Source organism: Lucilia cuprina, chromosome 5 (assembly GCF_022045245.1).
Source record: "Lucilia cuprina isolate Lc7/37 chromosome 5, ASM2204524v1, whole genome shotgun sequence".
Taxonomy (NCBI): domain Eukaryota; kingdom Metazoa; phylum Arthropoda; class Insecta; order Diptera; family Calliphoridae; genus Lucilia; species Lucilia cuprina.
Window position 1 is genome coordinate 58,508,753 of NC_060953.1, and position 25,484 is coordinate 58,534,236.

Sequence of the window (25,484 nt, forward strand, 5' to 3'; positions counted from 1 at the left end):
AAAACATATCTTTTCTATTATATCTACTTTGTACACACATTTTTTTTATCACATACAAAAACAACTACGAATGGAATATGAAACAAATACATAATAATAAAAAAAGAAAAATACAAAAAAATCATCAACACACTCAAAATAAATGAAAATAAAACCTTTGCAATTTTTTATAGTATTGCTGTTGTTGTTTTTACCAAAAGAAAACAAGAATATGAGTAATGCCCCACTATTTTTTGAGTGAGATTAAAAATAACGAACAACTTCTCTTGCACACTCATCCATACATACATATGTATGTACATATGCGCATGACCTTAACTAAATTATTCTCTGTTAATTGTATTCATTTCTCTCTCTGGCTTATCTTTGAAAATGTTCACTCTTTTGCTTAGTTTTTGTTTGCATTCATTCCCCCTTTGTTTCTATGTATGTATAATATTTACAGCAACATGTGCACGACCACACGTGCTACAAAAAGTACGATAATTCAATAATAAAATTTGCTACTGCTCTGCTTGTTTTGTTATTTTTATTGTTATTGCTGTTTTGTTTTTGTTTATTTTTATATTTTACGTTTTTTTTTTGAGGAAACTTTGCTGCTAAAAAAAAGCAACAGTAAAAATGTATACTCATTTTATAAGAAATATAAAATATGTATATGGATAGGAAAAGAGAACACTGAACAGAAAACGAATGTTTTAGTTAAAAAGTTAAAAAAGAGGTTTAATATGTGTGTGTGTATTGGGGGGAAATCACCATTACTATCAGCACCGTTATCATTAACATTTTAAAAATATCTCACATACCTAGTTTAATGTTGTTTCATTTTTTTTTGTATTTTTGGTTGTAATATATTGTTTAAAGTTATAAGTTTGATTTGTTAGTGGTTATTTGTTATTTTTTCTCTGTGATTCGTTATGTATTCACCAGGGTTGGTAAAGTGTTTTCGAAAATTATGCATTAAAAGTACTAGGGTTCTATAGTTGCATTTTATGAAAAGTCGACTTTTCGACTTTTTGCATTTTATGAAAAGTCGACTTTTCGACTTTTTGCATTTTATGAAAAGTCGGCTTTTCGACTTTTTGCACTTTATGAAAAGTCGACTTTTCGACTTTTTGCAATTAGTTAAAAGTCGATTTTTCGACTTTTTGCATTTTATGAAAAGTCGACTTTTCGACTTTTTGCAATTAGTCGATTTATCGACTTTTAATATTTCCGCCTTTTTTTCGACTTTTTCCGACAATTTTCGACTTTTTCCGACTTTTTTCGTCTATAAAGTTGCCAGAAGCGTAAATTTATAATGTTGCCATTTAACATTATATTATTATTATTATTATTATTATTATTATTTATTATTATTAATAAAAAAATTTATTTATATTTTTTCTATTTGTTGCAATTTTTTGAGTTTTTTCGACTTTTTCCGATTTTTTCGACTTCTTTCAACTTTTTTCGATTTTTTCCGACCTTTAGACTTTTTCCGACTTTTAGAATTTTTCCGACTTTTTCCGACTTTTTCCGACATTTCGACTTTTATTTACAAAGTCGACTTTTCGACTTTTTTCATAGAAGTCGAGTTATCGACTTTTTTGGAACAAAATAGTCGACTTCGACTTTTTTCGACAAAAAGTCGTTTGTTCGATTATTCGAAAATCGATTTATATAACCCTAAAAAGTACGTACTTACATTTTAAAAGTTTAATGTGATTTTAATAAAATTTCATTAAAAATTTTAAAAACTTCGGTTTTCGACTTTTTTCCATGATTGACAATCATTTCGAAAAGTAGGTGCTTTTTTATAAGTGCCAGAGTTAAACTTTCGTTTTACCCAATTTTTGTTAAAAAAAAATTGCAACAAAGTCTGGTAGGATTGCTTTGTATAATATGTACATATGTTTTTGTTATTATTATTGAATTGCAGTGTTTTCTCCGCCGCTGCTGCTCTGTAGCTCTTTCTCTTTGAATATAATTATATGTGTATGTACGAGTGTATGTTTGCTGCTGTCGGCTTTCATTGCGCATTGAACTGAGTTTTGTTTTTGATGTTTTTCTTTTTTGCTTTTGATTTATATTTTGTTTGTTGTGTGTGTGTGTTTTTTTTTTCTTTTGTTTTTGTATGACTGGTCTGCTGGTGGTGTATTTTGTGTTTACCTTATATTATTATATTTTTCCTTACTTTTTGCATTTTTTAAAAACTTGTGTTTGGCTTGTGTTAAGTTTTTATTTTTCTTAAATGAAGAAAACCCCTTTTTTAATGTTATTTTACAATGCTGATGGTTTAATTTCGATTTTGGAGTTTCCAATAAATAGGTACCTACCTTGTTGTGCAGCTGTTCTCTGTTGGTTGCTCACATGTAGTATAAACTTTTTGCAGTTTTATTGTTTTGTCTTTAGAGTATTTGAAAATGCGAAAAAAAAGAACACAAGAGAATATGAATGTATCCAGTTAGCAACTCGTTTATGAAATTGTGGTCATATTTCTAAAAGGAAGCTTTGATAATAAAATTTTTGATACCAATTTGAAAAGAGAATTGTTCAAAAATTCATAACCAGACTTACGTTAAAAAAAAAAAAAACATAATTTAAATTATGATTTTTTAGTTTAGATCTACATTTCTATGATTTCTTTTATCAAATCTATGATTTTCCATTTCTCGTACCTATTTTGTTGTATGTTTGTATCTTTTGAATACAACTATGTAGGTACATGGATATTGTGTTTATTATTATTTAAAGTAGATTTCTAACGGTAGTTTTTTAAATACAGTTAATTAAGTTTTAATAGTTTTTTTCTTTTTTGCTCTTTTTTTATGTATTGTTTGTATATTTCCTCACATATTAAGTTTTTTTGTTCCTCATTTCTTAGTTTTCGTTCTCTCTTTTATGAGTGACCTTGTTGTAAATCATTCATGTTTTTTTTTTGTTTTCTAATTTTGTTATGATAGAATTTTTCTCCCTACTTTAATTTGTTGCTATTTAGTAGATATTTTTTGCTTTTTTATCTTTATTGTTAAATTAAAATGTGTTTTATACTTATATTAATAAATAATTGGTAGACAAGTGCTATTTTGTAGGGTTCTATAGGTAGTTGAAACAAAAAGTCGACTTTTCGACTTTTTGCATTTTATGAAAAGTCGACTTTTTGCATTTTATAAAAAGTCGACTTTTCGACTTTTTGCATTTAGTTAAAAGTCGACTTTTCGACTTTTTGCATTTTATAAAAAGTCGACTTTTCGACTTTTTTCATTTAATTAAAAGTCGATTTTTCGCCTTTTAATATTTTATAAATAGTCGACTTTTTTCGACTTTTCGACTATTTTTGACTTTTTTCGACTATTTTCGACTTTTTCCGACCAGAGTTAAAAATTATAAAGTTGCCAGAAGCGTAAATTTATAATGTTGCCATTTAACATTTTATTATTATTATTATTATTATTTAGGTATTTTATTTATATTTTTTCTATTTGTTGCAATTTTTTGATTTTTTTCGACTTCTTTCTATTTTCGACTTTTTCCGACTATTTTCGATTTTTTTCGAATTTTTCAACTTTTTCCGACTTTGTTCGACTTTCCGACTTAACCCACTTTTTCCGACTTTTTTCGACTCTTTCCGACTTTTCGACTTTCCGACTTTTATTTACAAAGTCGACTTTCCGACTTTTATTTACAAAGTCGACTTTTCGACTTTTTTTCATAGACGATAGTCGAGTTATCGACTTTTTTGGAACAAAATAGTCGACTTCGACTTTTTTCGACAAAAAGTCGATTGTTCGATTATTCGAAAGTCGATTTATAGAACCCTACTATTTTGTTGATACCTATGTATTGTTGTTTGTTTTTTCATTATTTGTTGTTGACTAAGTAAGTTGTTATCATTCTTGTTCTACCTCCATTTAACAAACTCTCATTCATATGACGTTTTCTGTTTTCAAATGTACCCAATACTCATTTACTTAGAATATTGTTATTAAACATTTCTTTTAAATAAATACCTATTTCTTCAAAACAAAAACAAAGTCATAAAAAGAACATAAATTACATATTATTATTTGCTTTTTAATAAACACATACATTGCCAAATGAACTCTCTCGAACAGTGTTACCAGAAAGAAAAACTTGTTTGTTTTTTTTGTGTTTACAAAAATAATAACAACATTTTTACTTCTCTCTCTCTCTTTTTCTTATCTTTTGCAAATACAATACAAATTAAGTACAATAAAATACATATAAATAAATGTTTTTATTAAAATTTTGAGTTAATTTTTTTTGCTGATTTATTATAACGTCATTATATTTACGCTTATTGTTTTCTGTTGTTGTTTTTAAGTATAAACAGAAACAGAAGCTTGCCATTTGCAAACAAAGTAGGTACATACACAATTTTATCTCACATTAACAATTAACGTCATTAATTTTATTTTTATAAAAGTGTAAGAGAACAAAGAGTGTATTTTTATAGTTATCTTCATTTCTAGCTTGATTTTTATTTTTGGATTGTTTATAACTTAGATGCTTTAAGGAATTTCTTTAAATGATTTTTAATTTTTGGAAAATACCTCACGTCATAGCAAAAAAATCGCAAGTTTAAAAAGTTTTACAAATCCATTGATGTTTGCCACTAACAAAGTGGCAAACATCATCATCTTTAATTAGTTTTCTTTAAGGCGGTTTTCTTACTACTCAGTTAAACCAGGGTTAACTTGCTTTTATATTAAACTCGGAACAAATTTAAGCAGACTTTAACTGTGTTTTTCAGTTATGATTCTAGAATTAGAAAACTTTGTTAGTATTGCCAACTTTTCACTCAAAAACATAAACAATGAACAGCTGTTTTTTTGCAAGCATTTTGTAATTTTGGAAAAATGTTAAATAAACATTTAAAACAGTAATAAATAAAACAAAACAAATCAGAAAATTGCAGTTTACTTAAAATATTAAGTTTTTGTTCTTCCGAAATCTTTGTTTTATTGTTTTTGTTTATTATGTTTTCTTACTTATAACTTGAGTTTAATTGGCCAATAACACTCAGTTAAACTAAGATAATAAGTAACGTTACTGTTTAATAAAAAACACTAAGGGCGAGTTTTTCTGATAAAGATAATCTTCATTCTTTGGTTAAACCTGGTTTAATATATTTTTTGTGTTTTTCAGTTATCTGTAAAGTTACTTATTATCTTAGTTTAACTGAGTGTAATTGGCCAATTAAACTTAAGTTATAAGTAAGAAAACATAATAAACAAAAACAATAAAACAAAGATTTCTGAAGAACTAAAACTTAATATTTTAAGTAAATTGCAATTTTTTTAATCTAACAGCAAGTTAAGCCTAGTTTAACTGAGGACTAAGAAACCCGCCCTAAATATATACATATTAAACTAGGTTTAAAGAAAGAATGTAGATTATCTTTATCTCAAAAACCCGGCCTTAGTGAGATATTGAGTTCGATTAAACTAAAAAACAGGCTGAAATAACATCCTACTTTCTTTTTTTCCTTTGTATCAGTTAGCAAAGCTATTGTCAGATAATTCTTCATATAATTATTAAATTGTCATCTTTTTCACCTTTTCTTAATTTGATTTAAATATTATACATAATTACATACATATTAAACACCATTTCAGTTTCTTTAACAAATTATTATTTTCTATTTATTTTAGACAATCAAATGATGTGGAATGGCACATGGGAACGTGGTCTAACTTATGAATGTCGTTCATTACTTTTTAAGGCACTTCATAATCTTATCGAAAGGTATGAAATGCAAAAAAAAAAAAAAAAACAAAATATAATTTAAAATATTTAATAAATGTATATGATTTTAATATTCTTATAGATTTGTGCTTACAAAAGATATTGTACGCTTTGGCAAATGGTTTGTTCAACCCTGTACTTCAAATGAACGAATATTTGGAAGAAGGTTAGTAGTTATTGGAAATAATTAAATTTATGAAGATATATGTATTAAAAAAGAACGAAATATTGAGCATTACTTAAATGCAATCTAGTTTATAGTATTGAATATAGTTTTGACTATAGTTTCATCTATAGTACTTATTAGAGTTCCGTATATATTCTAGTGTACATAATAGTTTAGTTGCTGATGTTGTTGTAACAGCTAAAACTATACAATGTCCAGGCCTAAAAATTGGGCTACTTCAACTGGATGTTTTTATAAATTAAGTAGGGTGTCATTAGGGCCTGACCACATGCAGGACATTCGTTGGGGACGGCACGGTGTATACGTGCCCAGTCCCGATCTTAGTTGTGCCAGAACTACTCTTGTTGTCCGCGGCAGGTTTTCTTCCGTGTCTGCTATGGGCGGTGGGCGACCTCCAAGTACGACATTTATGAGGTATCCTGCGACCGCGGAATTGTGGCGTCTCTATGAATGTCGTTCAAAGCTGTCGAATACGAGGACTGATCCAGTGGATTTTGCACATATCCTCATATGTTTTCCTCGTATATACGAAGATCCTTCCTGACATGCCTCGGGGGAGTATCCAACTGTATGATGTTAAATTTGGGATGACTCCTCCGAAGACATCTCAGGTGAAACTGTTTGATCAAAATGACATTATGGAGGACCTTCATTTCCTCGTGCTGATGTGGGTAGCCCGATATAGTCCTTAGGCGGCATTTTGGCAGCTTTGAATGATATCCACTGGGTATCACTTAGCGAAAGAGACCACACTGGGGCAGCATAATTAATCACTGACCGACCAATCGTTTTATATGTAGCCAACAAGGCTTCTTTATCCATACCCCAAGTGCTGCCGGCCTGCGCTTTTGGGACCTTGTTTCTACTTCGCAACTTGTGCGTGATTGCAGTGGCGTGAGCCGAGAAAGTAAAGAGGCTGCTGCACGGTCGAAATTTGGGCTCCATCGACCACGATGATAAGATTTAGATTTCCTACCTTCGTCAAGGTGTTAAAAAGTGTTGTTGACGACTTCGCTGGTGATAATTTGCATGTTACGCGCAGTGATGAACTGATATATTTCATGGAGATAACCATTCATCAGAACGCATAATTTTCTTTCGTCTAATCTCTTGTCTATTCTATATTTTAGTTTACAACAACTAATGTAGTCTAGTTTATAATCTATAGTTAAGTTTTTAGTTTTGACATAAGTTTAGACTTTAGTCTACAAATTATAGGATTATTATCTTAAAATAAATTCAGTTATTAAATTTCATTAAATTAACTGAGTTTAAATAATTAATCCTAGATTAAATTACAAGTTCTCTGTGAATAAATTGTGAAGTTATAAATTTATTCATCGTTCAACATGTAACAATTGCAATTAGTTAATTTTTATAATTAAAAAAAATGGATTTTATATTTGTGAATCAACTCGATTATTAAATATATAAATAATCTGAGTTTAAATAATAAATCCTAGATTAAACAACAGGTTCTCTGTGAATAAGTTGTGAAGTTATAAATTTATTCATCGTTCAACTTGTAACAATTTTTGTTTAACTAAAAATTAAAATATTTTTTACGTTTATTTAAATGGATTATTATTTGAAAATCAATTTAATTATTAAAAAAGTACAAATAAACTGAGTTTAAATAATAAATCCTAGATTAAACAACAAGGTCTCTGTGAGTAAATTATAAAGTTTTAAATTTATTCATCGTTTGCTTGTAACAATACTTTTAATTATGTAAATTTATTATTATTTTTATTATTATGGATAAAAACTTAATTATTTTCTATTAATTTTTTATTACTTTTTTTCAGCTCTCAACATTTATCATTCTCATTTACATTCTTTGTACATGGAGATACTGTATGTGCATCCATTGATTTGAGAGAACATCCAGCAGTGCGTCCATTAACCAAAGAACATTTAACTGAAGCTGCCGCTGCATTTGCAGCCGCTGCCTCAAATGCAAATTCACCTGAACAACAAACATCACCAAATTCACCCAATGCTGCAGCTGCTCATGCAGCAGAGGGTATTAAAAATGAAAATGCATCATCTAATAATAACAATAACAATAATAATAATACCAGCAACAATAATAGTAACAACAATAGCAGCAGCAGCAACAATAACAACAACAGCAATAGCGTTAATCCAAAACCTCGTAAAGTAATATTGGCACCATTTGGTATGGCAGCCACTCTAACGGGCAACAGTTATAAAACAAATGATCCAATGGCGGAAAAAATACTTGATGACTGGGCTTCATTTTTCCCATTGTGCAATAAAGAGAACAGTGATGTGCCGCCAGTTGTAGAAGTTATAGCTGGTAAGATCTTTTCATTATTAATCTTTTTAAAATCAATTGAATAAAATATAACTTTGTTTTTAAATCAGGCGGTCATAAAATGTATCATCCATCAATTTATGTACTAGTCACTGATTTGGATGATATGGAAGAAATGGAAGCAGCTGCCTCTCAAAAGTGTCCTCTCGGTACATCTTCATCAGCGGAAGCTGCTGCTCTGGCAGCACTTTCATCGGCTAATCAAACAACGTCTTGTAGTGGTGGTGGTGGTGGTAACACCCACAATAATCACAGTTACAATGACTCTAGAAAACCTCTAATGGAAAATTTCTCCAATAATAAACTACCAACCATAAATGGAACAAAGTCATCTTTGGCTCATATGGTTGAACGTTTAAAAATAGATCGCAGTAAAGTTCAACCGTATTATGATACACAAACACGTAATTTTACCTGCAATACGACAAATATTCATGCCCCGCCCCAGGCAGCATGTGAAATGCCTGAAAGAGCTTGGCAAGATTGTGTCACAAATGTTTTGCATGTTCAACATAGTTTAAATGGCACAATTCTGTCCACCTCCTCCTCTTCAAATTCATTAGCAGCCAACACCAACAACTCATCCACCTCTAACACAACTTCCTCCAATACGTCAACAACATCAGCCGTAACAACTACAACGTCATCTTCGGGCATTAATAATAATGATAATAATGCTACGACAAGCGAAGGAATGGATCAAACGGATAATGTTTCAAATAGTGTTGACATTAAACCAAATACTTCAACTTTATCTCAAAAGCAACAGCAACAACAGATTTGGGGTTTTGTGGATCCTACACAAAAAGCTCCATGTATATGCACAAAGTAAGCAAAATTTTATTGTTCTCAATTTACATTTGACTATTTTTTTCTTTTTAACTAAAAGAATAACACCCGTAAAAACATTTTTTGTTTGAAGATTTCTGCAATATGTGTTTAGTCGAAACATAAAATGTTTTCTCATTATTAGATTTTAGGCTTCAATAATTTAACTACATCTGAACCAGAACTCAAGTCTATAATCTGAACTAGAACTGAACTGAACTAGAACTGAACTAAACTAGAACAGAACTGAACTAGAACTGAACTACGTTCCCACGACAATTGGATCTTCGCTCCGGAACGACCCGAGTCAAACTTGGCCAAAGATTGTCAACCCAGCGACAGCTGTATCAACCGAAAGTTTTTTCCCCAGGCCACAGTCGATCTGTTACAACAACAGAACTGAACAAGAACTGAACTAGAACTGAACTAGAACTGAACTAGAACTGAACTAGAACTGAACTAGAACTGAACTAGAACTGAACTAGAACTGAACTAGAACTGAACTAGAACTGAACTAGAACTGAACTAGAACTGAACTAGAACTGAACTAGAACTGAACTAGAACTGAACTAGAACTGAACTAGAACTGAACTAGAACTGAACTAGAACTGAACTGAACTGAACTAGAACTGAACTAGAACTAAAACTGAACTGAACTAGAACTAAACTAGAACTGAATTAGAACTCCAAATGTTTAAGTCTCAATATCTATTTGTTTGTCAAATTTAATCTTTCTTTTTGCAAATCTGTAGCTTTCCTTCAGTGTTAATTTAATCAAGAATATGAATACATTTATTCACATTTTTGTTTAAGGCATGCAAAAATATTCAAACAAATTCAAATAAAGCTGATACTTTGTTTTTTTTTTTTCAAATTTCTACTGCATGTCACTGATGTTTTTGTGTTAAAATATTTTAGTAGTTTGAATACTTAAAAATTGAACAGTTGCAATATAAATTAAAATGCTCTAAATGCTTTAGATGCTAAATTCTTTAACTCACCATTTAATTTTTTTTAAGTTGTGTTAAAATATACCAAAAAATATATTTATAAAATTATGTAACAAGAAATATAATGTATATTGAAATATTTGGTATTAAAAAACAACAAAACAATGAAAACAAATACAAAAATTTTTAGTTTTCAATTTAGCTCAAAATCAACGTCAGCAGTTACTGCATCCTTTTCAACATCGGTAAACTTTGCCGCAAGTGTTAATATGGGTGTCACACCAACAACTAGCGTTGGCTTATCGTCTTTGAGTCCTTCATCAACGTCTGCCATGGCAGCTGCGGTAGCTATGCGTTTAGGCAGTAGTTCCATGTCAATGGCTTTAAATAAAACTCATACATTTGGTTCGTCTACTTTGCATCACAATCTTACACATCCACAACAACAACAACATCAACACCAATTCAGCAGTGGTAATGCAGCCGGAGCCGTTAGTCATTATACAAGACCATCTACACCCTTAAGTCAACAACAGCAGGGCGATAATATAAAAACCAACTCATTACGTTTAAAAAGAATACCATTTCATAAACGACATTTGGATATTATTGATCATGATTGCTGCGATGTTGTAGACAATATTGACGCGTCACAACAGCAACAACGCAGCACTTCTATTCGCTTTTCGAATACAGCTATAACAACAACAAATACCAGCCAAAATAACAATAATAATAATAATAGTAGTATAAATTCTAAGAATTCTTCCTCCTCTCAATTCACTACCAATAATAATAATACTACTACTACCACCAACACCACGACCACTTCTTCAAATAAATCCAATAATCCTGCCGCTTGTTATTCAGCATCATTTAATCAAAGTTCTTCTTGCTCTTCAGACACTATACCAAAACAAAGGTTTGTTTTGTCTTATTTAAAATTCTCTACTATATAGATATTTCTCGACATGTGTTCTGATCAAATCAGTCGCATTAGTCAGTCAACTGAAATATCATTCAATCAGTCAATTTTCGCTGTGTACTTTTTTCACCATAATGTATATTAAAACAAACCCCCGCTCTCCTTAAATACATTTTTTTCAGTTCAACTAATTTCACCTTTGATTGTATAATTTGTAAAATGTAAAATGGTTACTGCAATCATGCAAATTTAAATTTATTTACTAAACTGAGTTTATGGGTCTTGAAAACATCAACAACATGTGTATAAATCCACCACAAAAAAGTCATTAAAACAAATTATATTCACAACAAAATATCGCCAGTTATCGCCAAACAGCAAACAAAAACTAGTATATAACATTATAATAATCTCACCACCACTACACCAAAAAAATAAGCTTAACATTATTCAAATCGTTCAAACGTTTACATATAAAAAATTGTAAATTATTGAGATTCTTCTTTACTTTTTTCTGTTGTATAAAAATCTTTTTCTCAATATTGATGTAATATTGGTATTTGATCGTAGTTTTTAATAATCTTTGGTATGGGATTTTTATTAGCGTATACATAGTTTACAAATGTAAAAAAAAGTCACAAGAAAGTCAAATAAAAGACCATAAATTCTGCGAACTGTCAAGCAAAAATATTTATGTTTAAATTAGTTTTATGATTTTAAGCTTTTAAAACTTTATAAAACTATATGTACATATATACATTTTTACTTTAAATATATAACGGTAAATGGTTAACAAAACGCATTAACTGAACATAGTATTGTATGCATGCTTCTTTAGCTTACTTAAAGTTTAAATATTTTTGACATTCTTTCATGATCACTTTGTGAAACCTCAATGAACTTGAACTGAACTAGAACTGAACTAGAACTGAACTAGAACTGAACTAGAACTGAACTAGAACTGAACTAGAACTGAACTAGAACTGAACTAGAACTGAACTAGAACTGAACTAGAACTGAACTAGAACTAAACTAGAACTAAACTAGAACTGAACTAGAACTGAACTAGAACTGAACTAGAACTGAACTAGAAGTGAACTAGAACTAAAACTAGAACTAGAACTGAACTAGAACTGAACTAGAACTGAACTAGAACTGAACTAGAACTAGAACTAGAACTAGAACTGAACTAGAACTAGAACTGAACTAGAACTGAACTAGGACTGAACTAGAACTGAACTAGGACTGAACTAGAACTGAACTAGAACTGAAATAAAGGAATAATGAACTAGAGTGTTGTTGGGTTTAAGTTTTTAATTTAGACCCATCAAGGCCGGCCCAGTTCAGCATAAGTTGGCTCAACTCGGATATGTAAAATGGAAACGATTCCTATTCTTGCTTGTGATCAGCTCATCAGACAAGATGTAACTAATAACTAAATTAAACACTTGGACTTAATGGATGTAATATTAATAAAGAACTAGAACCTCTATTTGTCTTAAACTTAATTTTATAATTACAAAATAAATAAACAGGAAATCTTAGTAAAACATCATCATTGAAAACTGCAAAAAAGTGTAAAGGTCTTAAAACAAACTATAAGTTTTCATTGTTTTTAGAATTTACTAAAATGGTTATGGCACTAATGCATGATTTGTATCTATTTTATATAGATATATGTATATGTAATTTTCTCTTTGTATGCTATATTTTATAATGGATGTGGTTATAAATTGTAAAAACAAATATTGTACATTTTGGTAGTTAGAGCATTTTAATTATTATAATTATTTATTACATTAAGAAGCCCCATTTTTAGTAAGAAAATTAAATTTATAAATTTTTAACAAATGTTAAATAATTATAAATATTTACTAAATAAAAATATTTTTTAACAATTGAAAATGAAATATTAAAAAATATAAAAAAATTAATATAATTTACAGGTCATTGACTTCATCACAAACACCGTCTTCTGGGCAAACACCTGGTCATGGTACACCATTACAAGGTGGTATCTCAAGTTATTCCCGCAATTCATTAATTGATTGTATGCCAATACCATCAGTGGGTTCACCAGGTACACCCGCTGCATCACCCCATCCAAATTCAGCATTATCTCAGCCAACATCAGTACCACCAGCCGATCAAGTAAGTGTTGATATTTTTTTCGAGTAAAAAAAGTTTCTTTATAAAAAAATAATTGTTTATTCTTTTTACAGCTTTTATCAATGAGTCCACGTGCTCCCACATCAGTATCGAATTTGCAACAACCTCCCACACCAATAGATCATTTATTGGATAAAAATACTCCAGCTCCTACTCCAACAGATCAACACGATAATAAGAGTATAACAGCATCACCTTACGTTCATCCTACGCCAAGTGTAGAGCCTCCCCCATCAGTGGAAGGAATGCACAATACTATTGGCGGTGGAGGTGTTGGCGGTAATATGGGTCCTGGTAGTGTGCCACCACCCTCAAGTGTTGGTCGTTGTACACCTACTCCTCAACAGCAACAGCAACAACAGCATCAGCAATGTGGTTCCATTTCTGTTAAGAAATTTGATTTACAACCTGCATCCTTACCCACACCCCTTAACAATGCTAATATGCATATGTCAGGAAATGCCACGAGCAGCAATTGCCCAACTAACAATTCAATTGATATTAAACTTGAGTCCACAGCCAACAGCAACAACATCAATAATCCCAACTGCATTATGAACAGTTCGGTTTTACCAAATAACAACGTGAATAGAAATGAATCCCCACTGTCTTCAGCCACAAATGCAATGCAAAATTTTTTGAATTTATATAAACCGCCAAAAATCAATGTTAAAGATATTGATTCGGTCGCTAATGAAGATTGCCTCAAGTTAGATGTACTTTATGATTTTACTGTACAAAATGCTTGGTAAGTATTCATTTTTTTCCGCAGTAAAATAAAGTATATAGAACTTTTAAAGGGATATTTTCTATGGAGCATTTAGTTAATATCATCTTGGGTTCTTAGATTAATGTTATTGATTTAAATTAAACATTATGACTTACATATAATCGAAGAAAAATACGTTTGTATTTAAATTAAATCAACAGTTTAATTAAAATTATAAATTACTTGAATTGTGATAAAACTGAGCTAGAGATTACTGGAACTTAACTAGAGAACTATAACTGAAACTAAACTAAAATTAAACTTGTATCGAACTGAAACTAAACTAGAACTTAAGTAGAACTGAACTTGAACTAGAACTGAACTTAAGTAGAACTGAACTTGAACTAGAACTGAACTTAAGTAGAACTGAACTTGAACTAGAATTGAACTAGAACTGAACTAGAACTGAACTAGAACTGAACTAGAACTGAACTAGAACTGAACTAGAACTGAACTAGAACTGAACTAGAACTGAACTAGAACTGAACTAGAACTGAACTAGAACTGAACTAGAACTGAACTAGAACTGAACTAGAACTGAACTAGAACTGAACTAGAACTGAACTAGAACTGAACTAGAACTGAACTAGAACTGAACTAGAACTGAACTAGAACTGAACTAGAACTGAACTAGAACTGAACTAGAACTGAACTAGAATTGAACTAGAACTGCACTATAACTGAACTAGAACTGAACTAGAACTGAACTAGAACTGAACTAGAACTGACCTAGAACTCAACTAGAACTGAACTAGAACTGAACTAGAATTGAACTAGAACTGCACTATAACTTGAACTGAACTTAACTAAAACCGAATTCAAACTAATGTCGAACTGAACTAATATTTTCCCAAAACAAAATTTAATGCGAATTCATTTCTTAAGGACAAATGGGCACTTAGTTTTTTTTAATTAATTAAAATATTAAATTCTTTTAGGGCTAATCATCCTGTTAAACGTTTTAAACCCAACGAAATCTCAAAACAATGTCGAGTAATGTGCACAAAAAAGCTCTATGAAGGTCATACGCACACAAAACCTCGAATGCCTTCGCCTCGTTCAGTTTACGGATCGCAACTATCTATAGATCCCACAGCAGCAATGGCCTGTAATTCAGGAAATATTGATCCAAACGTCAATATGGGTACAGGTTTAGTGGGAATAGCGGCAAGTGGCATTTCGTCGTCATTGGGAAACAATCAAATTGATTGCAAAAATAATGACAGTTCGATGAGTTCTGGTATTGGTGGCGGTGGTATGATGGGAGGAGGTGTTAATTCCTCTGTATCGGGAAATTTCTTTGAAGAACTTGATATAAAAACCGAAATGATGTCTGGCATGGGTACTTCATCGACGTCGCCGTGTAAAGATTCGAAGAGTGGCATAGGTGGCAATCTCTTTACCGTAGAGGGCTTAAATCCTTCCCCAAATGATTTAGAACAATTGTTCGAGACTTCCTCCAATGATGAATGTGGAAGTGTACAAATACACACGCCGCCAGATTCCAACAATCCATCAAATGGTTGTGCCATCACCACCAATACTATTGATGAATTGAAACGTACAACAAATACCGCATTAGTGGGCACCGCTGGTGTTCAGGGAAATAGTAGCGCAGCAACCAACGCCGCTGTTATGGCTGCTCTACAAAATTGTAATAACACCAATACTTCCGCAGCGGTTGTAACGTCTTTAAACAATAGTGCCGGTAGTCTGTCATCGGGCCTAGGTGGTGGTATTGTTGGTGGTGCAAATACCATTCAGGCTGAGGACTTGACGAAAATGTTTCCTACACCGCCCTCTCATGAACAGCACCATCCGAATTCCAGCCCTTGTCAAATGGACATACAAATGACTGATCTAAGTGTCATTACATCGTCGACTATAATGGGCCAGACACTAGATACCTGTTTGGGTATAAGTGGTATGCTAAAAATGAAGCAGGAGTATTCTATTGAACTGGGCAGTCCCGTGGAAGAGCCTATAGAAGATTGGTCATATGTGTTTCGGCCACCGCAACAGGCGAAATTTGTGGGTTCCTCGAAATATGCACCACTAACAAATTTGCCCAGTCTAACCATGCCACCTTTGGTTATACCGCCCAACTGTCTATACAAACCGTCGTGGCAGCAGCCCAGAAATACCCACCAACAGCAACAACAACAACAACAGCAACATCAATTGCAGCAGCAACAGTTACAGCATCATCAGCAACAACAGCAGCAGCAACAACAACAACATCAACAATTGCATGAACTGTTGTCAGCGGCTCCTCGAACACCCTTACAACAACAGCAGCCACGTACACCATTAGGTCCTATGTCTTCGTCGCCTATGCACAATACTGTACCTACTCCACTTAATAGTGGAGGAGGTGGTGGTAGCTTATTGTTAAATCAACTGAATTGTCCGCAGGCTGCTCTCACCAATACCCCACCAACTATGCAACAACTAATGCAGCGTCCTGGTATGTCACCTATATCACCTGCAACACATGTGCCGTTCCCCCACACGAGCCCCATGATGCATCAGCAACAACAAAGACAAACACCCATACATCCGCCACCTCCATACGAAGTTGCCGTCTCCAGTCCTGCCTTATCTACAGCTTCTTCGACTCCAGCGTATCTCAACAGACCGTATCATTCACAAGAGCCACCGCAAACACCACAAAGTGTTAACAATCAAATGCAGACCATTGGTGGGCCACACAGTGTACCGGGTGGTAATCGCGAAACCCCCAGTCTGGGATATTATGCCGGAGCTGGTAGCAGTAATAGTAACAGCAATAGCAACTCCATAACGCACGGACTGCCCGAAGTGAGTTCGGTAATTGTTAATATTCTGCTATACGATACGGCATTGAATGTTTTCCGTGACCACAACTTTGACAGCAGTACGGTGTGTGTTTGTAATGCGGATAATCAACATTTCGGTAATATACGTGGTTCTGATTCGGGGGTATATGTGCCGTTGCCGGGTACTACTTTCAATCCCACATCATCATCATCTTTGGCAACGTCGTCGAATGCATTACGTGCCCTAAGTGCCTTTGGTTCGGTGGGATTAGGAGGAGGTTTAGGTGGAGGCGGAATTGCGAATTCGCTCGACTCGCCCGCCTCGTTGGCTGGAGCAGGCTCCAGTTCTTCCACAACACCCTCTACCACAACGCCAGCCAATAATGCACAACAATACATCACCGGTTATGTGGACGATGATGCTGTAGAGTGCACCTGTGGTTTCAGTGCCGTCATCAATCGACGTTTGGCCTGTAAAGCGGGTCTATTCTACGAAGATGAAATGGAAATAACTGGCATTGCCGAAGATCCCGGTCGCCACAAAAAACATTCCTTATTGACGTTAATAACTACGCTTACATCGAAGGCCATTAATAATAACAACAATAACAATGGAGTTATAGACAAGTCAGTGGAACAGGTGGCGTATTCCATATTTGATTTACTGCTTGAACAGTGTTCCATTATACAAACGTCTAGCAGTGCTATACATCGTTCTTTACAACGTCACCGACGAAGGTTGGCGAAAAAATCACAAAAACCCCAATCGGTAGCAGCCATTGCCAACGTGCTAGAGTACATCGATGCCAATGATATTATTGCCTTGGCTTTGGAACAAGCCCGTTTGGCATTTGATAGCACACGCATGGATATTATGGAACAACAAGTTGTACCCTTCTCTACTCACCGCAAGCAAACAGGAAACAACCAGTTGGCTTTGACTTTAACGGGGCGAATAAATGTTCACAAATGGCCTTATATATCGGTGGGTTTTTCGCGCAGCAACAAAGATATCGTCTCAACCATGAAGTCCGTGCAACCCATGCTACAAAATGCATTCCATTCAAAATCTCGCAATGCTGCCGGCGCCAAAGATGCCACATACATTGTCAATGGTCCTTTGACGTGGCGGCAATTTCATCGACTCGCTGGTCGAGCTTCCGGACAATGTGAACCTCAGCCTATACCTTCGGTTATAGTTGGTCACGATAAAGACTGGATTTCGGTAGCTCCATTAGCGATTCACTATTGGGATAAATTTCTACTCGAACCATACTCATATGCCAGAGATGTGGTCTATTTGGTAATGGTGCCAGACAACGATTATATCTTGAGTAAAACGAAAACCTATTTTAAGGAATTAAGTAGCACTTATGAGATGTGCAAACTGGGTAAACATGCACCAATTTGTGGCTGGAATGGCATGTTAACTGTACAACAAAGATCGCCGACAGAAAAACCATTTACAACAACCATAGACAATTGGTTGCGGTCCATAGACGACACCGTACTGGCAGAACAATTAAGACTTTATGCATATGCCTTCCAACATCAGCTGGCTCCTTACCTTAATCGGGTACCAAACGATAAGACTCTACTCAATCCTCTAGATAATAATACGCGCAACTCGTCAGCAGGCAGTAATGTTACAGCATCCTCTACATCTTCATCATTATCGGGCAATGGTGGAGGCTCTAACCCTGGCCAGGACAATAGCGAGCAACGTGGTAACATGGCAGCTTCCGATCATTCCACCAGTATGGACCATAGTGGCGGAGACCATTCCCAACACTCCAGCCATTCGGGCACCGACGCTCAAGGAAATCTAAATGAAAACAAACCTACAACGGAAAAACCAGATGTTAAGCCTCCCCTCATATTGGGAGATCCTCTGGGTGTGGCCGAATGTTTGGAAGAAGTCAATCCCACGGCTATAGTACTTTATGTAGTTGAACCCTTTACTTATGGTTCTGATTCGCCCGATTTGGAAAGAATGGCATGCATTGCCCTGCTACGAATGTATTCGGAACTTTTGAAAACCATACCAGAATCGGTAAGATCTCACATAAATATACAGATAATTTCGTTAGAGTCAATCCTGGAGTTGGGATGTTCACGTAATCGCAAACGATTTTCCGATGAAATCAAATGTTTGGCTTTGAACATATTCTCACAGTGCAAACGACATATGGTACATGCACAGGCGGTTAAAAGTCTAACCGGCTTTGGCACCGCTGCCAATGTAGAAGCCTTCCTAAAGACCAAAGACGAAAAGAATAGGAGACCATATAAAATGTATACACCACCCTATATACTCGCCCCCATGCATGAGAAAAACGATAAAACAGATTTTTCACGAGCAGCTTTAGGTGGTATGCGCGGCAATCCCAACGATCAAAAATACTCTGTCATGTATTGTAACTACTGCCTGAGTGAAGATCAATCTTGGCTACTGGCCACCGTCACAGATGATCGTGGTGAAATGTTGGAGAAAAGATGCATCAACATTGATGTGCCGAATCGTACAAGACGTCGTCGTGCCCCTGCCAGACGTATAGGTCTCAAGAAACTCATGGACTATATATTAGGTCTAATTTCACAGACGACACAAACATGGCGTCTGGTAGTGGGTCGTATCGGCCGCATTGGTCACAATGAACTCAAGTCCTGGTCATATTTGTTGGGAAAATCGAATCTACAAAAGGTTACCAAACAACTTAAAGATATGTGTAAACAATGTCAACTGATGTATCCTCCCACTATATTGAGCGCTTGTTTAGTTACCCTAGAACCAGATGCAAAACTGCGTGTTATGCCCGATCAATTTACACCTGATGAACGATTCTCACAGATATCCATACAGAATCCTTTATCAACACCACAGGATGTTACTTGTACTCATATCCTAGTATTTCCCACAAGTGCTGTATGTTTGGTAGGTGTTGTTGCGTGCGTTATTGGATTTCAATTTTCAAAATATTTATTTTCTGTTTTTTTTTTTCATCTTTTAGTCATTTACACGTCAATTCCAAAATGAAACCCAAGTTGATCTTGATGAAGATTTTATTAATTTCGGCAACGATGAAGATGAAAATGATGTTTTCAAAGATGCCGATCTAATGGATGATTTATTAGGTCAATGGGATAATGGTGGTGGTACAGGTGAGTAGTGTTGGTTTAAATACAATTTTATTGTTTTTGTATATTCATTTTTGTATTACGATTCTTTTTTAGGTCGCGGCATGTCTAATCACAATAGCCCCGATCGCATAGAGGACAATCGAAGTTGGCAAAGTGTTGGTGGCAATAATTTCAATTCTGCCCAACATCAGGATATTGAAGAGGTTAGTGGGTTTTTTTAAATCTACAACAGAATTGACTATAGTCCTGATTGTAGACGAGATTATTGTTGAGATTATAGTCTAGACTATAATAGACTAGGTTATACTATAAACTAGGCTATTAAGTAGACATTAGTGTAAACTTGCTCCTGACTAGAGTCCAGTCTATAGACTGGTCTATAGTCGAGAATATAAACTAGACTATTGTCGAGATTATAACTAGAATATATGTAGTTCAGTTTAGACCATGGATAAGACTTTCGACAAGTCTATAAGCTAGACTAGGCTGTAGTATAAAAAACTAAAGATTAGATTAGACTTTATAATATATATAATATTGACTGAGATCTTAATATCTTGTTTTTTTATTAACGCAGGTCGGTCAAATAAATCAACAACCTTTAGCAGTTGGCTATATGGTCTCAACTGCACCTACCGGCCGTATGCCTGCATGGTTTTGGTCCGCCTGTCCACATTTGGAAGATGTATGTCCGGTATTCTTAAAAACAGCACTGCACATACATGTACCGAATATACAAACGCCCGATGATATACTCAACTCAACAAATGCTCATTCGTCAGCTACTGATCATCCGTTAGACTCTACGCTGACTGCCGATGTTTTACGTTATGTACTTGAGGGTTATAACGCACTATCGTGGTTGGCATTAGACTCGAATACCCATGATCGTTTATCATGTCTACCCATTAATGTACAGACCCTAATGGATCTCTATTACTTGACAGCTGCAATTACTTAAAAATACAAGAAACAAAAACAAACTAACTAACGGAAAGAAGAAAGAAAAAAAGTGAAAAGAAAATCTATAAAAAAATATTACGATTTGTATTTAAATATTTGTTTTTTTTTCGTTCCATTATTATGATTTAATTTATTAAATTTTCTATGGTTTATTATTGTTTTTACACAACAATAACTCACACACACACACTCATCATGTGTATTAAATTAAAAGCATGTTTTTGTTTTTTGCAAGATTTAGTTTTTTTTTTCTTAAATTATATTTTTATACATATTTTTTTTTAATTTTCATTTCTGTGATATTCAGAAAATCCTAATAATTGTTTTATTAAAATTGCTCCCTTTTATTCTTTACTGGTTGATAACTCTCCCTTTTGCCCTACATAATAATTAAATTTTTATTTGTTTTGTATGAAAATTTTATATTAATTTGAAAAAATAATACACACACACACACCTAAAAACAAATACATTAAAAAGAAACAAAATTTTATGCTTCCGTTATTTTTCGGACTTTCAAACGAGGCTTTTTCAGTCAGACATATTAAAACATATCCTTTTCCTCTTACTGTTTCTCTAAAACATTTTTAAACATTTTGCCAAGTTGTAGATGCATGAGTTGATGACGTGACATATTTTTGAAACAAACCTTTTATAAACATTTGCTAATTTTTTTTATGCGTTTTTTTCTTTTATTATGTTTTCTTTATTATACTTTTAAATAATTTATCTTTTCTTTTTATATTTATTTAAAATATTTATGTTGTTTGTTAAAAATTTGTAAATTATATATATTTTGTATAAAAATTCTAAAACTTAAAAAAAAACATAATAATGTAAATGAAAATATATTTAATGATAAACACACACACACACACAAAGGATTAAAAATAATAAGCAAATTTAACACAATAAGATATTTTAAACAGAGGGTTTAAGTATTTTTCTATATAAAATACAAAGATTTAAAAATTAGTTTTAAATATTTCTTTTTATAACAAAATTTTAATGTTTATGTTAATTTTTATAAAAAAAAGAATCCTCTAAGAAGATGTCTGTCTATCTTATACAACATATAAAATTTGTTATTTTACTAAATTATAATGATGATTATGATGGCCTGGAAATTTGGCGTTATTTAGGTGAGTTCAAGAATATGTTTTTTACAAAGTTTTCAATTTTACACCTTTTTGAAAGAATTTTACATTATTTCTATAAAAAAAAATTGTCTTAAATAAACATTTTCTATAGAAAAGTTTGTGTTAAAAGAAAAAAATTTTGTTCCAAAGAAAGTTTTCTATACAAAAGTTTGGTTGCAATGTGCCTGTCCACACTAGGAAACTTTTTTTGGAAAACTTTTAATTTTGCGTGAGAGAGAAAGAATATCATTCATCTCCCTCGCCGAACGGAGTTTCCGAAATCGAAAACTTTTCTTGTTTTGTTATTCTTCTCATTCGTACAACAACAAATCAATGCAATTAATACATAGTTTCTGAAACAAATGTTTCTATGTGTGGACATTAAGGAAACTGCAAAAGAGAAATAAGAAAGAGTTTCTTGGTGTGGACGAGATTAATGAAAATTTTTTGTAAAAATAAAATATATTTTTGACAAATGTTTTCCTGTCGCAAATAAAAAAATTTTATTTATCCCAAAGAAATTTTTCTATAGAATAGTTTGTTTCAATTAACATTTTCTATAGAAAAGTTTGTGCCAAATAAATTTTCTATAGAAACGTTTGTCTTAAACAAAAAAAGTTTGTTCAACACAAAGAATATTCGTTGTTGAGTGCAGTTATTCGTAAATCATTGAATATGAACTAGATTTCTTTTCTTAAGAGACAAAATTGCAATACAATTTAAATGAAATCATAATTATTGAGATATATCTCGTAAGCATAGTTAATTTCTCTAGACAAAATGGTTGTCATATGAACTAAATTAGTTTTTGTATTAAGAGAATATGAAATGGTTGTTTTTTTGAAACGATTAAATCAAGTTTGATTCTAATTGTTTCACAAATGAAAGTTAAAAAATTTTAGAAATTTTTAAATTTATAGAAATTTGGCAGAAATTGATTCGAAACTATTAACTCGTTCGAAATTTGTACAAACAATTGTAGTCTCCAATTATTGCTGGAATTGGATTAGAAAACGACAAGAGAGAAATAAATTTAAACTATATAAAAGTAATTGAATTCCATTAATGCAATAAAAGTTTTCTATTGTTCGTTTTTATATGTATTGAATCAATTCCTTTTTTTGGATTCAAAATTGTTATTCCAACAAAAAACTGAATCGTAAGAAAAAAAAAAGAAGCAATTCAATTTTATTTCAGTGCTTTACGATTGTGTGTATTTTGCTTTACTATCGTAATTACGTTTTTGTAAATTGTTAATTTAGTAAAGGAGCTTCGAATCGACATGCCAAACGGAAAAAATTTTTTGAATAGGATTGAATATTTAATTCTAATATTAGAAATAAATTTCGAAAATTCAAAGTACATAATGTTCTTTTTGACGCAAGAAAAAGAAGATGTTCACCTCTAATCTGCATTTCGAGAACATTTAGGCATTCAGTTATGCAATGATCAAAAAAAAGTATTCCAACAAAAAACTTAATCGTAAGAAAAAGGAGAAGCAATTCCACCTCCTTTCAATGCTTTACGATTGTGTGTATTCTGCATTTCGATCGTAATTACTTTTTTGTAAGTTTCGATTTTCGATTCAAATTGAAATGCAGAATAGTGGCCGCTATACATTTCGTATCAATGCCTTACGATTATGCATATTCCGATTCCGATCGAAAGAGAAAATGTTTTTCTTAAAAAAAGAGAAAACAAAAACGAAAACTTTTACAAAATGATATCAATTTTGAAGTAGATTTGAAATTTGTTTAAAGTTATTGGCCACTTTGCTGCATTTCGATTACGTTTTCGCATTCAATAACGCAAAAATTAAAGAAAGGGTTTTCTACCGAAATCGTAAGAAAAAGAACAAAACATGGATTCAGCATTATGATCTAACTACGTTTATGTAGTTAGTTTGAAAGAAGGATGAATATACATAAAATCCGAAGTGTAATGCACCTAGACCTTTATCGGGTCTAATTTGCGCTTTTTAACCAGTTGCGCAGGTGGGAATCGATTCAACCAGCTCCGGTCTTCTAGACTAAAACACTAAACACTAAAATATCGGCCACGTTTTTGTATGTTTTCATTTTCATCACCTCTATTCTGCATTTCGATTACGGTTTCGCATTCAGTTACGCAACGATCAAAAATTGCAATTACAACAAAAGAAAAACGGAATCGTAAGAAAAATAAGAAGCAACGTCATTTTATATTAATGCTTTACGAGTGTGTGTATTCTGCTTTTCGATAGTAACTGTGTTTTTTGTAAGTTGTAATTGTAGTGACGGAGTTTCGAATCGTAATGCAGAATAGAGGTAAATAAAAGAACGTCGAATTGAAAACAAAACGAAAAGCAGATTATCATATTTCTTTTCGAAACGAAATGCATGCATTCAAGCCTCTAGTAGGCGATTCATTCGCCTCTATTCTGCATTTCAATTCGAATCGAAATTTTCTCCCTTTGGCAACTTTGGTATTCTGCATTTCGATTCGACACTCCGTCACATAAACAACAACATACAAAAACGTAGGTACGATCGTAACACAGAATACACACATTCGTAAATCATTGAAACGAAATGGAATTGCTTCTTCTTTTTCTTCCGATTCAGTTTTTTGTTGGAATACCTTTTTTTCTATCATTGCGTAACTGAATACGTAAACGTAATCGAAATGCAGAATAGGGGTGGTTGTTATTTTAGTGAAGGAGCTTCGAATCGAAATGCAGAATTCCAAGTTGTGAGAAAATTTTGATTCAAATTGAAATGCAGAATATTGGTGATTTGAAACAAACTAAAAGGATTTATTCATAAAAAATATGATCTTTAACTTCGAAATTTTTAGATTTCAATAGAGTATTAAACATAAACTTTTGTCTAGTAAGAAAATACTTTATTTGTTTTGTTATTGTGGTTTTAAATCTTTGTATTTAATAGAAAATTTGTAAATAAACTAATTTAATAAAATAAATGTTAAAAAAAAGTTGAACAGAAAACAAGAACAAAAAAAATCCCTAATTTAAACTTAAAATGAAAATGGCAACAAAATTATATAACTAATGTCCAATATATTATAAAAAAATTAAATAATAAATAAAAAAAAACTAAATTTAATATATTTGATATGAAAAACTAAAGTTTCAAAACAGACATTAAGAAAACAAAAAATATATGTAAAAAGAATTTTTGAATAAAAAAATTATGCAATTATATATAAAAAAACATAAAAAATAATTAAAAAAAAATAAACTTAAATTTAGTACAATTAAGTAAAAGAAACACAATTTTATATAAGTTTAAACAAAAATAAAACAAGTTGTAAACTATAAATTAAAAAAAAAATGAAAAAAAAATTGTTACTAAAACAAAAACAATTGAAAATTTATAAATAATAAATATTAATTATAAATAAATTTATATAATAAAATGCTAACAATAAATTGTTAACATTTTTTAACTAATACAGAAAAAAAAAATATTATAAATAAATAATTTTAAGTTTAAAAAGCAAAAAAAAAAACTTATTTAAAACA

General features: G+C 32.2%; 1 protein-coding gene across 17 annotated transcripts in view; it reads left to right on the forward strand.

Moving 5' to 3' along the window:
• Positions 1-20,850, forward strand: part of LOC111676982 (mediator of RNA polymerase II transcription subunit 13) — a 41,425-nt gene extending 20,575 nt beyond the window's left edge. For 15 of the 17 annotated variants that reach the window (XM_046952385.1, XM_046952395.1, XM_046952398.1 and 12 more), the window contains exons 4-14: positions 5,658-5,751; positions 5,834-5,917; positions 7,747-8,261; positions 8,330-9,107; positions 10,248-10,979; positions 12,929-13,133; positions 13,205-13,899; positions 14,859-19,653; positions 19,730-19,880; positions 19,953-20,062; positions 20,437-20,850. In XM_046952385.1, coding sequence (XP_046808341.1) covers positions 5,658-5,751; positions 5,834-5,917; positions 7,747-8,261; positions 8,330-9,107; positions 10,248-10,979; positions 12,929-13,133; positions 13,205-13,899; positions 14,859-19,653; positions 19,730-19,880; positions 19,953-20,062; positions 20,437-20,820 — 8,543 coding nt within the window. In that variant the 3' untranslated portion in view covers positions 20,821-20,850. The remainder of the gene's footprint in view (positions 1-5,657; positions 5,752-5,833; positions 5,918-7,746; positions 8,262-8,329; positions 9,108-10,247; positions 10,980-12,928; positions 13,134-13,204; positions 13,900-14,858; positions 19,654-19,729; positions 19,881-19,952; positions 20,063-20,436) is intronic. The other 2 variants (XM_046952399.1, XM_023437996.2) reach the window with 2 other exon arrangements.
• Positions 20,851-25,484: the final 4,634 nt, after the last annotated feature.